A 19,658-nucleotide genomic window follows, 5' to 3' on the forward strand; every position below is an offset into this window, starting at 1 on the left:
TAAAGACCGAATTAGTGAAAACTGAAACCAAAGGAGGACGCTGTCAACCCAGTTTTGGTCATTCTGTCACACTTAGAAATTATGTTCCCTTAAGCTACCCCAAGAAAAACCTTTTATTTTACTGCATATATAACTCACTGGTACTGCTTTACTTTCCATTGTCTACTATATCGACTGGTGTTTAGACACACACCATAGATAGATATATAGATAGATAGATGATGCACACACTCACTGTATACACACACACACACACACACACACACACACACACACACATATATATATATATATATATATAGATGATGCACACACTCACTGTATACACACACACACACACACACACACACACACATATATATATATATATATATATATATATATATATATATATATATATATATATACACAGTATATATTACATAATTTCTTTCCGGTTAAGCTCAGCCCAGGGGGGATTGTTCAGCTCTCCCCATCCCTCGGGTAGGGGGAGAGGAAGTAATTATACTCTGGTGAGAGGGGTGTGCGTATGGGTACATATCTATCTACTAAATATTTAGTCGTCACTTTTGATGGATCGCGTACACTAATTTTTAACAACAGACTATAGGTCACAATAAAGCATTCCGGTTACATTGTTGTGTCACAGATAATACTTGTTCTATGATTGTTTATTTACTTAGATTTCATAGACCAATTTAAAAATTATGCAACAATTCCCTTTTCTCCATATATAAAATTTTTCAATTCTCAGATCATTTGGTTAGTTTGTTAGTTCCCAACCTTTTTCCTGTCATTTCCCCCCTGCACCCAGTGCAACCCTCCAGATTTCCCCCTTCATGTGTATGAGGGAAAGAGTAGTTAAAACACACTGTGACGACTTATTAATTTATTTTCCCATTATACAAATATACTGATAAACAAATAGTTACATGGCTATGAGGTTACTTGTTACTAACCGCTCTCTATCCATTTTACTCTGTAACTATTTGTTTATCAGTATAAGGAGAGCGGCTAGTAGCAAAATAAAAGGACTTTTGCTTATCCTTCTACCTCAAAATTGAATTAGTGAGAAGGTTGAGGCTGCTTCTTGTGCACCAGTGTATCAATATCAGGGCTAGCTTTATCACCAGATACTTTTTTTTAGTTAGTAGGTAGTGTAATAATATCCCCCCTGGTAGCTTCAAATTTTCCCCAGGGGGAAATTTCCCCCAGGCTGGGAACCTGGGAACCACCGATTTACTCAATTTTATGGTGCCGTGTGAATCCAGCTACAGGTCCAAGCAGATATAACTGGTTTCAGTTATATAATCTTATTTTTTAAGGATGACCTTGTAGATTGTAACCCTCCCATGCCTTTATTAGTCATGATCACGAATGTGCATGTCTCGAATGTACAGTACATATCTCACAATGATACAATCTTTATCTAGGAATCGATACATACCTATTAACCATTCATGTATTCTGCATCCATCTTTATTCTGGATATGTCTTTTGCACCAGATCAACTTTTTCTTCCTACACAATGACAACATCATTATCTTCGATTCATTCCTAACGGAGTACTACTTCTGCCTTGTATTGTCAACATTCAAGATTAATGTGACCATATCTTTTTCTGTAAAAGCGGGACATTTCACACACACACACACACACACACACACACACACACATATATATATATATATATATATATATATATATATATATATTATATATATATATATATATAATATATATATATATATATATATATATATATATATATATATATATATATATATATATATATATATATATATATATATATATATATATATATATATATATATATATATATATATATATTTCATTTGTTTGATGTCGGGTACCCCCCAAAATTGGGGGAAGTGCCTTGTTATATGTATGTATATATATATATATATATATATATATATATATATATATATATATATATATATATATATATATATAAGAGAATCCAAGAATTGATAAAAAAAAAATTCAACTTAGCTTTAGTATTCATACTTTTTCCTGGAATGGCGAAATTGAATAGAACATGAATACTGTTCCATTAATGGGGATAGTTTTGTTATTATAGCACAAAAAAGGGGGACAAACGTGAACAAAGTGGGACAAAACTAACAAAAGTAAAATAAAAGCGAAACATTTTGATAACTTTGAAAAAAGCAGGACTCAAGTCACATTATTCAATAGATGCACATAATTCACTTACAAGTATTTCATTAATTACCCTCAGTGGTTACTTTCCTCATGGTAAGGGTAGAAGAGACTCTTTAGCTATGGTAAGCAGCTCTTCTAGGAGAAGGACACTCCAAAATCAAACCATTGTTCTCTAGTCTTGGGTAGTCCCATAGCCTCTGTACCATGGTCTTCCACTGCCTTGGGTTAGAGATCTCTTGCTTGAGGGTACACTTGGGCACACTATTCTATCTTGTGTCTCTTTCTCTTGTTATTTTCAAGTTTTTATAGTTTATAAATGAAAGATTTATTATAATTATTGTTCTTAAACTTTTTAGTTTTTTCCTTATTTACTTTCCTCACTGGGCTATTTTCCATGTTGGAGCCCTTGGGCTTATAGCATACTGCTTTTCCAACTAGGGTTGTAGCTTAGCAAGTAATAATTAAAATATAAATGCCAAACCTTTCCTTGTGGCAAAGCGACATAACTACGTCTCTAATAGCTTCAAACACCGTTCTCTGCACCATTCGTGAATTGCTGAACAACCATGTCCCTAAGGACCATTATCTTGCCTTGGAATTCTTCAAGGGTATTTCCAGCTATCAGATACACTTTGCAATGATTGCAGTGAAATGTTAGTTAAATTACTCTCTCAATCTGTGAAACTATGCAAAGCTCTGGTTGATATATATTTGTATGGGCAAACCACACTTGACATTGTCCTTGAAAAGTATTTATTTTACGGAAAAATCTGAATAATATTCATACACCGATTCTACATTGAAAGCAGCTTCAGTTTTAGAGTCAAAACGGCAGTGATGACAAATCCAGGAAAAGGCTTGTTGTATTTTAATGGTAATTCTCAAAAACCATTTACGTGCCTAAGGTTGACTTCATTGTCCCCAAAATTATCTTGATAGAGGTTGAACTCAAAAGTGTTAAAAAATATACATACATTAAAATATTTCTATAATTTTTCATATAATCAATGATATCCACTTCGAGAAGTATAAATCTCTCAAGAAATTCGAAGCTGTGTTGTGTGGCTTTTATGGCAACGATGACGGGGGTCATGAATGAACCACTTAGGTGGTGGCAACACTGACAGGTTGAAATGAAACCTCTAAGCTGTACTTCTCCTTTAATACATAACACGTACACATCTCCCCTCCCAAAAAGATTTCCGTCCCCAGAAGGGTGCAGTCCCCTTTAAATAAGACTGGCTTCCCTCCCCTCGTGGCACTTACACCTGAGACGAAGGGGATAGTGGCATACTCCAAGGGGACTTGATGACGTGAGAAATGACCGAGGGGAAAACGGAGCCACCGAAAGTGAAAACGGTCCATGAATCCTCGAAAGACAGAGTTTAGGATCCAAGACATCGCGGGGAGAGTGATCCGCAGCGAATTCATTCCGGCGCCTCGTTTTTCGATCGGCCATTTGGCCGTTTTTTTTGAAGAGCGTTAGGGCTTGGATCACGGAAAGGAAACCATCTGCGAGTTTTTGCCGTCGACTTGGCCAGTGTGTTTCTCAACTCTACCTGCAATCATGGTTTTACTCTTATTTAATAACTCGTACACGGAGATTTAAGGAGGGAGATAGAAAATAAAGGACACTCCCCCTTTTTCAAGCGCAAGTAAAACTGGAGCTATGTATCTCTTGGGTAGACAGAAGGCAAAGACCAAGTTAACGACTAAGACTCGAGACGAGTTCTCTCGTCTAGCGCGTATACAGCACACTGATATTTGGAACCCAGTACACGAACATCTCAAACTACATGAAAATATAAACTTTTTTTTTCTTAATTCCACCTGATTATTACTGTTATTAACATCATTTAATATTATTATCATTGATATATTATGCTAACACTTTCATACATAAATACAGCTGGATCACCAAAAAAATAATTTAGCAGAGGGCGATCCCACTGCAACAGTTCTGACACATCAAATGATATTACTCTGTCTTAGAAAGAAGGTACGGGTAATCGTGAGATCTCAAAGGCTACTTGTGAGACACATCTTGGAGACTGAGAGGTTAAGAGGGGGGTGCGTATGGGGGGAGAGAGAGAGAGAGAGAGAGAGTTGGAGAGATTGCTGAGTGGCAAAAAGACATGCAGAGAGAGAGAGAGAGAGAGAGAGAGAGAGAGAGAGAGAGAGAGAGAGAGAGAGAGAGAGAGAGGCAAGGTGGAAGGTATCCCAGGGCTAAACATCCTCATCTTAATATTCGCTCATCGCCATCTCTGCAGGTGAGCATCAGACTCTCCCCAAAAAGGAGGATCAGCATAACATTCGATAAAATCAAATTGATTCTGCAAATAAGTTTTTTTTTGACGAACATTTTAATTGAATTTACAATCGACTCTGAACCATTAATAGTATACATTTCAAGTAGCACACCATATTCGTCCCTTACTCTGAGTACTGAACTCTACCATTACAAGGAACAACTACATAACAATATTTTGAGAAAAAAATATGCCATATACAAAGGTACCTTATCTGTCAAACTGATACATGTATATTACACAAAACAAAAGCCGCTCAATTAAATGGTCTGAATAAAGAGCCCTGGACATCTCTTCCTTACTCTTTTCTAGCGAGAAAGGAATGTTCAAAACCTCATCATATTGATCACTCGCAAGTCAGTAGTAACAAGGAATAAAGGTTATGAGAAGTCTAAAAATAGAAACTCGCTTCTTGTTTTATCTTTATCAAAATGAACTTCCTCTCTGTTTGCATGTCACAATTTTCCCCCTTTTTAGCATTGAGATATAGTAAATCAAGCGATCATATCATTTTGCAAGTATCTTGGGAATCAGAAAAATGGAATGTTCCATGATGAGGAAGAAAAGATAATTAAATTCACTGTTAAGTCTTGATGAATTTTCTTTCGGGGATGCAACACAAAGTGCCTTTAATATGCTGTAATACTCTTCCTATCATATTTTCCAGCTTTAGCGTATTTATTAAAGTCAAGCATGTTATTTTCTATTATAAAATTGGGAGCTTCTAAATATATAAATTCACAGCAATTAATCAATAACAATTTTATAATCAAAGAGAAAAAATGGTCGTAGTAAGAAAGTATATTGTGAAAAAATGGTCTTATAAAATAAATTTTCTTGTGATAAATGACAGTAAAGACAAACGCAGATCACTTGAACGAAATATGTTTCCCACTATTTTTCTTGTTTAGGAATTGTTGCCTTTCATTACCTGTAACTTTCTTTTCAAGAAACAAATTCAATGACCCATTGAAATGAAAGCAATCATTAATATTCAGTATCAAAGAAATTATTATTATATATGTCTTCCAACGGCAATTCGTCTTTGCATTATTCAATTTCCATAAGTGACAAGTTCTCACATACAAAAATCTATACTCATTACAAATATAGAAGTACAATTAATTTTGAAAGCTTTTTTTTTTTTAGATTTTTTCGAAATATTTAGAAGTACCACCTCTTTCTGTGGACTGACTGAATTTGAATTTACTTGAGGGTACACTCGGGTACACTGTTCCATCTTGGTACTCTTCCTCTTGTTTTACTAAGTTTTTATAGTTTATAGAGGGAATATTTATTTTAATGCTGTTACTGTTCTTAAAATATTTTATTTTTCCTTATTTCCTTTCTTCACTGGGCTATTTTCCCTGTTGGGGCCACTGGGTTTATAGCATCCTGCTTTTCCAACTACGGTTTTAGCTTAGCAAATAATAATAATAATAATAATAATAATAATAATAATAATAATAATAATAATAATTACTTTTTCTGATTTAGAACTTCCCTTTGAGTTCAGCATGAATGGTAGGTCCTTCATTCATTATCTATAACCGTGTTATTTATTCCATGCTATAACTGAAAATAATAAGTCGGGGATACAACCTTTATCTAACTTTACCTCTCTTTTCCAGCAATTATATTTACCTTACTGACCTTATAATAAGGTGTAACTGACCCTCAGGCAGCTAATCCTTAAGGTTCGCGTGACCCGACTAATCTTGGAGTGACCAATACGTGACATTTGAGCCGAACGAAAAGGAGAGAAAACAAACAAGTTATTAAACAGCCTTCATGAGACAGTAATGAATGGAAGATCACAATAGAATGACGGATGTATTTTTTCCCTACAATACAGTGATAATAATGAAAACAATATCGCTTTGATAAGTCTATGACACTAAAGGTTTGGTAAAAATACAGATCTAAATTATTTCAGCACTGACAACATTTCCCTCTTCCTTCAGGTTTTTCGAGAATGTGGAAGATTCTCTTACACGCATAAGTGTTATACATATGTATTCTTTTTTTTATATTAATATATACATATATGTGACAGTAAAAAATGTCAATACCTCAAAGGAAGTTGGGGAAGTCTCAGCAAAAGGTATGGCACTGATTTCATAATGCATCGGAAGATATCAATTGGTTTCGGACATCTATATGACAAGAACTAAAAGAAGAAAATATATATTATATATAATATGTATATGCATATCTATAGCACTTTGACATCTTGGCAGCGAAAGAAAAGAAACGGAACATTATGCAAATGATTTGTGAGTATTATGTTAAAAATAACGTACGTCTCTGAAAAAGTCCAACTCATGTTCAACGGGAAACAATCGTGTTGAACAATTTAGCTTCTAGTTGGAAAATAATAATTGCTGAACACTAAAAAGTGATTCTAATTTCATAAATGACTTCATAAAGAACCTAGCATCGAATGTCCCATGGAACATGGCAACATCCAAAACACCGGATAAAACATCAGCATCAATCTGGCTATGCACACCACAAACATCAGGATTCAAGACTTTTCACCGGGCAATGGAATCTTGGTAAGGCAGTAGACCACAATTTTTTTTCTGTAGAATTTCTTCACGGATCAATGGATTTTAAACGGTGCCTTATAGCTTGACGGCGAAGGGGGGCATCGCCATCATATCCTTTTGAAGTAGAGTCATTGGAACTTTTTTTATACAGATGAGAAAAATAAATGTTCTTTAAGCAGTATCTCCAGTCACTATACACCATATTATAGCACATAAATCTCCCCAAAACAAAAGACGAAATATCTAAATTTTCTTATATCTACATCAATCGTCAAGATTATTACAAAAGTTCTACATCATCCAGACTTTGTGTTGTGCTTGTAACCGTCTCGTGCTTCCATCTAGTGAGTGGAAGCGGAACAAGAATCATAATAAAAATAAATAATAAAACTGGCAGGGGAACTTTGCATTGCCTGGCTCCCTCTACCAAGCCTCCTAAAATCCCATCTCAAAAACCTCTGAGTCCTCATAACCTTGGATGTTATCTCGGGGACGAATGTCCCGACTTGATAAAATTGAATATAACCTTGCTTGTATAGTATTGGTAAATGCATATGATTTATTAAATGCTAAAAATGTACTTGATGCAGCAAAAGCTCTCTCGCATACATTAGGTCACGGTGCCAGGCTTTGTAAACTCAAGTCTCGAGAGGAGGTCACATAAATGAGACCTCGGTATCTATAACAATTCCATTCTGCGTTCGCGTGTACTCTCGTGTCTCCGTCATGGGTAAGTGAAAATAAAAAAAGAAGTCTGCCTCCGCGTCCTTTAGTTTCCCTCTAGGATGACCTGCATCTATATTAATCTAGAGGTGGTCACTGTCTTGCAAATCCCTGCCGACAAATAATCCTTCTTCCATTATTTTTCCTTCTTCACGACGAAGTCCCCAAGTCCTGCTGGAGAACTTCCCTCCCAAGGAAACGCAGGTGACTCTTTTGAGTTGTCAGGACGCCCTTCTCCTTCTTCATCCAAGTTGGCAAGCCCCCAGAGCCTCCATCCAATGTGGAAACTTTAGGAAAAGACGTGGAAACTTGCTGTTCACGTAATTATATTTTTAAACTCCACATTTCTATTGCTTTCAACGACTTCAAATTAATTAGCGAGCACTCGAGCAATGCCACAACCTTCACTTTATTTTTTCAATTAAATTTCCTAGCCCAGCACCTTTTGGCAACTCTTCCATTTAATCACAAAATTCACTTTCATTTACACCTGTATCAATAGCCTATTTTATAATAAATAATGGAAGAATTCTAACTATTAGACTATGACACAGGCCGGGCATCAAAGTTTTGAGTCCTCTTTTTCCTGTGGGGGGGAAATCAAGAAAAGAAATGTCAGTCAAGATAATGTAAATAAAAAAAACACTATATATATATATATATATATATATATATATATATATATATATATATATATATATATATATATATATATATATATACAAAAAAAGGCACTTTGTTGTTATTGTCCTACCACTAAATTCCGATATAACCACAATGCTATTTTTTAGGTTAGGTTAGGTTAGGTTAATTATTTAATATGTAGCAGGATAAAACTCAAACCTAACCTAACCTAAAAAAATAGTATTTTGATTATATCGGAAATTGGTAGTGAGGTAATAACAGGAAAGTACCCACAAATGCTGTATCAATAACACGTTTGAAGTAAAGGAATATAACACATATATCAATTCAACGATGCCCATTTCACCTCTACTTACAAAACTGAAGCTACGGGAAGAGGAAATGGAGGCTGGGGTCTTCTCCTCCTCAATTGGCTCCATGGGTTCGTCTCCGTTGAGATTGAGTACCATGGGCTGAGGGGAGAAGCCGCAAGGGTTAACCTCCGCTGAAGGTTGGAGGGCGACTTCTTCTTCGGATCCTGAATCTTCTTCTTCTTCATCTTCCCCCACCCGCTGTTCCTCCTGAAGTTCATAAGGTCATTTAGCGCATCTTTAAATAGCCATTCTACAAAGACCATTTAGCAAATCTCTGAATAGCCATTCTACAAAGGTCATTTAGCAAATCTCTAAATAGCCATTCTACAAAGGTCATTTAGCAAACCTCTGAATAGCTATTCTTCAAGGGTCATTTGGCAAACCTCTGAATAGCCATTCTACAAAGGTCATTTAGCAAATCTCTAAATAGCTATCCTACAAAGATCTTTTAGAAAATCTCTAAATAGCCATTCTACAAAGGTCATTTAGCAAATCTCTAAATAGCCATTCTACAAAGACCATTTAGCAAATCTCTAAATAGCCATTCTACAAAGGTCATTTAGCAAATCTCTAAATAGCCATTCCACAAAGGTCATTTAGCAAACCTCTGAATAGCTATTCTTCAAGGGTCATTTGGCAAACCTCTGAATAGCCATTCTACAAAGGTCATTTAGCAAATCTCTAAATAGCTATCCTACAAAGATCTTTTAGAAAATCTCTAAATAGCCATTCTACAAAGGTCATTTAGCAAATCTCTAAATAGCCATTCTACAAAGGTCATTTAGCAAATCTCTAAATAGCCATTCTACAAAGGTCATTTAGCAAACCTCTGAATAGCTATTCTTCAAGGGTCATTTGGCAAACCTCTGAATAGCCATTCTACAAAGGTCATTTAGCAAATCTCTAAATAGCTATCCTACAAAGATCTTTTAGAAAATCTCTAAATAGCCATTCTACAAAGGTCATTTAGCAAATCTCTAAATAGCCATTCTACAAAGATCTTTTAGCAAATCTCTAAATAGCCATTCTACAAAGGTCATTTAGTAAATCTCTAAATAACCATCCTACAAAGTTCATTTAGAAAATCTCTAAATAACCATTCTACAAAGGTCATTTAGGAAATCTCTGAATAGCCATTCTACAAAGGTCATTTAGCAAATCTCTAAATAGCCATTCTACAAAGGTCATTTAGGAAATCTCTGAATAGCCATTCTATAAATACTCTACGTGCAAAACAAGCCCAAGTCCATATAAAATAGGTGAAGCTTAAAATAGTGAATCTGTAGTCGCGTTATGTATATAATTGTGAAATCTAAATTTGTTTTTTACTATCTCTTTATCCTTATCTTTTAAGTCTGCATTATTCTCGACGAATATAAATATTTCATACTAAAGTTTCATGTTTCACAAGTGCAAACAAAATCTTTGAAAAAACAGAAGACACATAGTTAAATATAACAGTATGCAATATATATATATATATATATATATATATATATATATATATATATATATATATATATATATATGTATATATATATACATATATATAGCCTATATCACTTAACCTATCAATGTAAAAATATATAAAAATTCATAGTGTATCACTTTATGATTGCCATCATCTATCACTTAAAATGTTGCCTGGAAAAAAAAAAGAAAAAATGAAAATACCTGTATACCTGTCTTAATAGTCACTAATCCCAATTCTGGTCCGAAATGACTGGAGACACTTTTATAATCAAATACTAATTTAATTCTGATAATAGACAATGAGGAACTAAAAACCACATCTTTCACCACATTCCCTTACCTTGATCTTATTGACCCAATATTGATGGTTTTCCTGTAAATGCTGAGTTTGCAAACAGAAGATCTTGCGCGCTCGGCCGCTGTTTTGCGTAGCGGTGTCCGATTCGCTAGTTGGCGGGTCATCGTCGTCGTCCTCATCAAACTGATCGAGGGTGATTTCAGGGGTGGGGCCGTCTTCGTCGTTGGAATCCTGCCAGACACCGGGCATGAGGCCCGCCTCGCCGTAGGCGTTGCAGAGAGGGGCTACTAGATGGTTGATGAAGGATTCTTGAAGTTTTGACAACTGGGGATTCGTACGATCCATGTACGGCGATATGGGCAGGCCAAGGGCTTCTTCCTCGTCGCCTAAGGAAATGATAATAATAATAATAATAATAATAATAATAATAATAATAATAATAATAATAATAATAATAACAACAACAATAATAATAATAATAAAACAGCTTATTCTTAAAAAAAAAATCTAATTTCTACATATTTAACAGATTCTGAAAAAAAAATATATCTTTTATTCGCCTGCATTGTAAGAGAATATTTCAAATCGTGGAGACTTCTTAACACCCACATCAAGTTCCTATTGGATAATAAATGGTCTTAAGAGTGTAATTTGGTATTTTTTACGCATACACCTAAACTAACTTGGTTTCTGGGTTTTTTCTCCTCTTTCCCCATACATCTGATAACACTATGGTAACCATTCTTCTTCACTCAAGGGGTAAACTACTGCCCTGTAATTGTTCAGTGGCTACTTTCCACTTGGCAAGGGTAGAAGAGACTCTTTAGCTATGGTAAGCAGCTCTTCTAGGAGGACACTTCAAAATCAAACCCCTTTTCTCTAGTCTTGGGAGTGCCATAGCCTCTGTAACATGGTCCTCCACTGTCTTCGGTTAGAGTTCTCTTGCTTGAGGGTACACTCAGCACACTATTCTATGTTTTCTTATTTCCTTTCCTCAATCGACTATTTTTCCTGTTGGAGCTCTTGAGCTTATGGCATCCTAATTTTCCAATTAGGTTTGTAGCTTAGATGATGATGATAATAATAATAATAATAATAATAATAATAATAATAATAATAATAATAATAATAATAATAATAATAATAATATCTTCTAGCAAAGGCTAATACTCTATATGAATATCCTTGCCCCACAGAAAGGGTTCTAAATCCCAAAACCTTAATCCTAAAAAAACGGAGATTTCATCCACTTTTAAGCCTTCTAATTTACCCGCATTAATACTTCCTTTCTCCCTTCTTGCTCTCCTACTTCTTTTTAACTTTTACTTTATAAGTCAATAGCAGGGATTTTTCCCTTGAGGTGCATCAGTGCTGGATGACCTCCCTGGTCCCAACATAAGGTCATATGGTTCGAGTTCTATCATTCCTATCCTATCTACTCAGAGCTATCATCACGCTATCACAGATATGAAGTTAGAGCTGTTCAATTTTTAGAGGCCAAGGGAAATCTAGAATAAAACATTAGATGTAAATCGACTGTCTCATCTCACCGATTTGCAATTACGGAGAGGAAATGGAAAAACTAAAAATGTCACTGTTGATGTACGTTACAAAGTTGCCAGGTTTTCTAAATGAGAAAAGGCCAACTTCTAATCAACAGAAGCTTTAAAAGGCCAACCCATTAGTAGAAAAAGGTCAAATATATAGTATTTAAGGCCCGCCTTTTTTTCATATTACCAAAGGCCAACCAGTTTATAAAAAAGGTCAAATTTGAGGGGTTTGGGGGGGCCTGAAAAAGGCCAAACTGGCAACCCTGGTACGTTAGTGTCCGATTAGTCTGCGATTCTCCTCCGGTGCCTCTCCGGTATTAGTCCGCTCTATCTGTTACTTCTCCGGTACCTCTACGTTGTTCACCAAACTAACAAACTTTCCGTTATTTACATATGGAGTTTCTAATTTATGTTCGGGAGGAAAAACACCTCTCAGTCTCGGTGGTGAAAGGGTATCGCTCAGCCTCAAACATAGACTTTAGACTGACTGGGGTGGAGAGTAGGAAAAGTTCCAACGAAGAGGAAAGGTCCACCCTATTCACTCTCGGCGGTGAAAGGCTATCGCTCAGCCTTGAGCCTAGACTTTAGACTGACTGGGGTGAACCTTTCCTCTTCGTTGGAACTTTTCCTACTCTCCACCCCAGTCAGTCTAAAGTCTAGGCTTAAGACTGAGCGATAGCCTTTCACCGCAGAGACTGAGAGGTGTTTTTCCTCCCGAACATAAATCAGAAACTCCATATATAAATAACTACAGTTTTGTATTAGTTAGGGAAAATTACAAATTATCTATGAATTTGTCATTTTTGTACGTTCTTTATCCGTTAATTGTCCGTTATCATTTCGTTTTTATCCGTTGGTGTTCGTTAGTCAGACCGTTGCTTATCTGTTCCTTGTCTTTTTGTTGTTCGTTTTAACCATTTAACCTCTGTTACATTGCAACCCCCGAGATGCAACCGCGACAGTCTTGCCAACGGAAACATGATGTCTGTTTTTCGAGCGTAATCTGTCCGTTCATGCAATGTACATGTGACAGGTCCTTTAGAAATTGAATCTTACATAACCTGGCTCCCACTTAACTATCGAATTTGAAAGGCGAAACAAACTCGCCGTAATTAAGAATAATCATTCAAAATCAGCCAGATATACAAAATTAATTGAGACACTCATAAAAAAAGGCAAAACTTCTGTATCAAGAAAAAAGGAAAAGGCATAAAAATTGGAAAGGATGAAGAAATATCGGCAAGGTCTTTGCCTCTTGATGAATAAATTCCTTTACAGTAGTCTACTCCTAATTAAGATTTATTCCGTGCCAGTGATACCTTCTGACATCAGCAACATCTAAGAAAAGATAAGTTTTAACGCAGTTTTATTCCAGCTGTTACCAAGTTGTGGAATGATCTTCCTAATCGGGTTGTTGAATCAGTAGAACTTCAAAAGTTCAAAGTTGGAGCAAATGCTTTTTTGTTGACCAGGCGGACATGAGTCTTTTTATAGTTTATATATGACATATTTGTTTTTGACGTTGTTAATAGTTTATATATGACATATCTGTTATGACGTTGTTACTTTTTTTAGAATGATTTATTGTTAATTTGTTCTCTTCAGTTATTTATTTCCTTATTTCCTTTCCTCACTGGGCTATTTTTCCCTGTTGGAGCCCCCGGGCTTATAGCATCTTGCTTTTCCAATTAGGGTTGTAGCTTGGATAGTAATAATAATAATAATAATAATGAGATAAACGTCTAAGTAGTTGTATGGTATTGTTAAAAATACGGGAAACTTCCAAATCAAAATTTGGTTTTTGGCTTTCGTAAAACAAGCTAAAACCTTAATTAGTTCATTAAGACCACCTAGTTTGTAACCACTAGCGACAAAACAAACATCCGGTCGAAAAGCTTTTTATACAAACAATTATACCAAATTTTTAAAAAATATTCTATATATTTGAATTCACTTCTCACCTTGCTCGTAAAATTCCTCTGCAATTCTCTCAGTCCATTGTGTGTGAATGTCCAGTGCCTTGCAAGGTCCGTTTATATCCGCAAGTTTGATGCACATTTGCAACGCCAGCAATCTGTCGGTCTCGGAATTCCAGTCCAGACCCGGGGCGTCGGGCTCATTGGCCTGCAAATATTAAGAAATTTGTGAAATGCTATTATGAATATTTACGTTTAAAGGTTTAAAGGCCACTCATGAATGGCAGAGGTAAGGGACAGGGCAATGCCCTAGACACTGACCATATCATATATGATCAGCACCCAAGCCCCCTCTTCCCCTAAGATAGAACCAAGGAGGGCCAGGCAATGTCTGCTGATGACTCAGCTCCACAAGCCTCCCCCTCCTTAGCTTAAACGGATGGTGAGGATGCAGCGACCAAAGGAACTAACGAGTTTGAGCAGGACTCGAGCCCCAGTCTGGTTATCATCAGACAAGGCCACTACATATACATGCATATACAGTGTACACTTATAAACTTAAATGTGCAAAGGTTTTCCATTGCTTAGGGAGAGGCATCTGAAAATTATTTTCCAGATTAATTTCTCTTCTTATTTTCATGTTTTTCGTTTTTAAACTGGAGTTACTGTTAAACCTTAAAAGAGATTATGTTTTGGACAGAATCTTGGGAAACATTTGATGTGAAAATATTTTTAACAGAAACATACCAGAATTATCTTCTGATTAGTAACGTAAGGTATTCTGTTTTATCAGTCATATCTTATAATTAGAAAAAAAATTATCCTGATACATTTAGATCTAAATATTTCCCTGTTGAAATAAGAAATTTAGTTACATCTGTTACATCTTTATTGACTGTAAGTAAAACAACGTCCTTAAATCTAACCGAAGGACATTAAAGACCCTATTACCTTTGCATTGAACTCTGCCAGGATCTCGAAGTGTCTCTTGAGATCAGTGGCCAAAATGGCCTCAATGACCAAAAACCTGAAGCGCTTGAACTCCGCCCTGTCCAGGTGACAGAGGAAGTTGTACTCGGGCTTCGAGAGGAACAGCGACCAGGCAGATGCTGCATGGTGGTTCTCCAGGACACTTCGGTCATTGTATAACACAGCCTGGGGAGATAAGACTCATGTATTAATTCTATGTCTTGTTTTGTTAAAGATTTATAGTTTATAAATTGATATTTATATTAATATTTTTGCTCTTCTTCAAATATTTTATTTTTCCTTGCTTCCTTTCCTCACTGAGCTATTTTCCCTGTTGGAGACCCTGGGCTTATAGCATCCTGCTTTTCCAACTAGGGTTGTAGCTTAGCAAGTAATAATAATTCTATGTCTTTATTCGTTAAAGTTTTTATAGTTTATAAATTGATATTTATATTAATATTTTTGCTCTTCAAATATTCTATTTTTCCTTGCTTCCTTTCCTCACTGAGCTATTTTCCCTGTTGGAGACCCTGGGCTTATAGCATCCTGCTTTTCCAACTAGGGTTGTAGCTTAGCAAGTAATAATAATTCTATGTCTTTATTCGTTAAAGTTTTTATAGTTTATAAATTGATATTTATCTTAATATTTTTGCTCTTCTTCAAATATTTTATTTTTCCTTGCTTCCTTTCCTCACTGAGCTATTTTCCCTGTTGGAGACCCTGGGCTTATAGCATCCTGCTTTTCCAACTAGGGTTGTAGCTTAGCAAGTAATAATAATTCTATGTCTTTATTCGTTAAAGTTTTTATAGTTTATAAATTGATATTTATCTTAATATTTTTGCTCTTCTTCAAATATTTTATTTTTCCTTGCTTCCTTTCCTCACTGAGCTATTTTCCCTGTTGGAGACCCTGGGCTTATAGCATCCTGCTTTTCCAACTAGGGTTGTAGCTTAGCAAGTAATAATAATTCTATGTCTTTATTTGTTAAAGTTTTTATAGTTTATAAATTGATATTTATTTTTAATATTGTTACTCTTCTTCAAATATTTTATTTTTCCATGTTTTCTTTCCTCGCTGAGCTATTTTCCTTGTTGGAGACCCTGGGCTTATAGCATCCTGCTTTTCCAACTAGGGTTGTAGCTTAGCAAGTAATAATAATTCTATGTCTTTATTTGTTAAAGTTTTTATAGTTTATAAATTGATATTTATTTTTAATATTGTTACTCTTCTTCAAATATTTTATTTTTCCATGTTTTCTTTCCTCGCTGAGCTATTTTCCTTGTTGGAAACCCTGGGCTTATAGCATCCTGCTTTTCCAACTAGGGTTGTAGCTTAGCAAGTAATAATAATTCTATGTCTTTATTTGTTAAAGTTTTTATAGTTTATAAATTGATATTTATTTTTAATATTGTTACTCTTCTTCAAATATTTTATTTTTCCATGTTTTCTTTCCTCGCTGAGCTATTTTCCTTGTTGGAGACCCTGGGCTTATAGCATCCTGCTTTTCCAACTAGGGTTGTAGCTTAGCAAGTAATAATAATTCTATGTCTTTATTTGTTAAAGTTTTTATAGTTTATAAATTGATATTTATTTTTAATATTGTTACTCTTCTTCAAATATTTTATTTTTCCATGTTTTCTTTCCTCGCTGAGCTATTTTCCTTGTTGGAGACCCTGGGCTTATAGCATCCTGCTTTTCCAACTAGGGTTGTAGCTTAGCAAGTAATAATAATTCTATGTCTTTATTTGTTAAAGTTTTTATAGTTTATAAATTGATATTTATTTTTAATATTGTTACTCTTCTTCAAATATTTTATTTTTCCATGTTTTCTTTCCTCGCTGAGCTATTTTCCTTGTTGGAGACCCTGGGCTTATAGCATCCTGCTTTTCCAACTAGGATTGTAGCTTAGCAAGTAATAGTAATAATAATAATAATAATAATAATAATAATAATAATAATAATAATAATAATAATAATAATTATTATTTGTATCATCACAGTAAGCGGTTATCCACGTTGGGGAAATCATTTACTGAATGGATTGATATTTAAATATGTTGTACACACGATTAAAGTAATATAACTTAATATTAATTTACATAACGAAGGGTAAAAGGAAAGTTCATTAGGATAAAAGATATTCTACTTTACTTCATAAAACGTCATGGGACAAAGAAACGAAAACAGAACCGGTTAATGTGAAGAAATACCTGTGGAGCATTTATTAAAATACCATACCACAACTTAGTATTCATTAACATAAAGTATTAAAAGTGTCGTTTGGATAAAAGATCCTCTACTTCAAAAAAGGTCATAAGAAAAAGAAAACTAAACAGAACCGGTCAATGTGAGGGAATACCTATGGAACATTTATTGAAATACAACGACTTAATAGTCATTCACAAAGAAAAGAATAAATTCACAAAGCAAAGAATAAATTCACAAAGCAAAGAATAAAAGTGTCGTTTGGATAAAATATACTCTTTATTACTTAAAAAAAAAAAAAAAAATCATGGGAATAAGAAAACTGAACAAAGCCGGTCAATGTGAGGGAATACCTGTAGAGCATTTACTAAAAAACAACAACTTAATAATCATTCACATAATAAAGTACAAAAAAGTGTCGTTTGGATAAAATATACTCTTCTTTACATCAAAAAAGGTCATGGGAAAAAGAAAACTAAACAGAACCGGTCAATGTGATTGAGTACCTGTGGAACATTTATTGAAATATAACAACCTAACATTCAATTACATAAAGTATAAAAAAGTGGCGTTTGGATAAAAGATATTCTACTTTACTTCATAAAAAAAACCAGAACCAGTCAATGTGAGGGAATACCTGAGGAGCATTAGTTGTGACCAGGAAAGCATTGGTCCTGCCCGGATGGTCATAGTCGTGCATGGCAGCGGCCGTGTACAGTGCCATGAGTTCCAGTGCTGGGAGGTTGGCACCCAGAATGCCGTACGTGTCTTCCGCCGTAAAGCTCTGGCGGTGAATGAGACGTGGAGACCCACAGCCGTCCTCTGTAAAGCACAATAAGTTTAGTGGATGATAAGTTCAAGTACCAAAAAAAAAAAAAAAAAAAAAAAGAAAAAAAAAATAAAAAAAACTCTCCTGTGTGATGGGCAGTGGATGATTGATGAGAGATAGAACAGTTTAATCGAAGATAATGACAATGTAGTTTATATTCTGTGAAATAATTGTATTATGAGTATTTAAACCATCTTAGATCTTATGATAAGAGTGTCATGACTGAGATGGTGTGGGCACGTGTTGAGGATGGATGGTGGGGAGGGGGAGAGGAGGGCTTGGGAGGAACCTGTTAGGCCGGGAGCACACTAGCGACTCTGTGGCGCCACAAAGCCACAGCATCCAGTGGCGGGGATGTGGTCTCCCATAGGTTTCCATTGTTTTCAAGTTTTGCCACGCAAACTAGCGACTATGACAAACGACTGTGGCTCTCTGTCGCTCATCCCCGCCACAGGCGTGGCGTGGCTTTGAAAACAATGGAAACCTATGGGAGACCACATCCCCGCTACACGATGCTGTGGCTTTGTGGAGCCACAGAGTCGCTAGTGTGCTCCCGGCCTTAAGGGAAAAAATCAAGAGTGGGGCCAGAGATTCAGAAGGCTAGATAAGGTTAAGGATGATTTGGAAAGAAGAGATTTAGTGGAAGAGGATGCATTTGATAGAAGGCATTGGAGAGGGCCCATCAGGCAACCGACCCCTTAATGTAGGGTTACCGGTGGGAAAGAAGATCTAAAAGGATAAGTCTTGTCTTTTGAGTTTTGGAATTTGATAGGAAATATTTCCTATTTTAGGTACCATGGGAATAATGGATATTGTGAAAGAAATACTGATTATTTTATCATGTTCTGATGGAAAACTCATAATATTTTTTGATCAAAAGGATCTTGCGCTGGTGTTGATTCTTTTATCAAGGTTTGATGGTGAACTCAGTGAATTGTGGGTAATCAGAATGAACTTTTATCTTCCTCATTTCAGTTCCAATATGAGCAGAGGAGGTTTTACAACATTTAAAACCACAATATCTATTATTTTATTTCTAGATTAACCCTGCGGAGGGCCATATGGCTCAAATCTATATATACAAAAATGATAAAATATCTTGATTTTATGGTAATTGCGAATCTAGTTGCAAATGATGAAATCAATTCTTCTTTTCGAGAATGAACTAAAAAGAAACTATTTAACGTCAGACATAGCGGCATTCAAGATCATTATTAGTAATATTTAATGTTATAAATTCCTATCTTTACATCAGTCCACATGCAGTTACGAAAATTATTTACATATAAAAAGTATCTTTACTTTACAATAAGACAAAATTTTCCGTACATAAATAATAAATAGAATAAATCCACATTTACGAAAGAGGAAATCTATTCCAAAGCTAAGAAAAAATGTTCTCTTTCGTAAATGTGGGTTTAATTCATTAGTTTATTTTGATTTACATATTTTGTAAATTTAAACACTGAAATAAATAGTTTCACAAAACTAAGTAATTGAAACTCAGCGTTATAAAGGTTGTATCTCAGTGACAATAATACCATTGGAAACTGCCTGAAAGGCTAACTATTGTTGCTAACATCTAGAGGAGATTTAAATGCAGAGATGAGTTGTTCAAGAATACTGAAATACGCGATGTTTACTCATC

At 35.1% G+C, this 19,658-nt stretch overlaps 1 protein-coding gene across 1 annotated transcript in view; it reads right to left on the minus strand.

Annotated features, from left to right (window-relative positions):
* Positions 1-3,335: 3,335 nt before the first annotated feature.
* Positions 3,336-19,658, minus strand: part of LOC137634828 (cGMP-inhibited 3',5'-cyclic phosphodiesterase 3A-like) — a 78,159-nt gene continuing 61,836 nt past the window's right edge. The window contains 6 exon segments of the mRNA XM_068367381.1: positions 3,336-8,357; positions 8,773-8,976; positions 10,583-10,926; positions 14,052-14,214; positions 14,958-15,161; positions 17,819-18,003. Of these exon segments, the coding sequence (XP_068223482.1) occupies positions 8,334-8,357; positions 8,773-8,976; positions 10,583-10,926; positions 14,052-14,214; positions 14,958-15,161; positions 17,819-18,003 (1,124 nt within the window). The 3' untranslated portion in view covers positions 3,336-8,333.

This window comes from Palaemon carinicauda, chromosome 45, assembly GCF_036898095.1.
Source record: "Palaemon carinicauda isolate YSFRI2023 chromosome 45, ASM3689809v2, whole genome shotgun sequence".
Taxonomy (NCBI): Eukaryota; Metazoa; Arthropoda; class Malacostraca; order Decapoda; family Palaemonidae; genus Palaemon; species Palaemon carinicauda.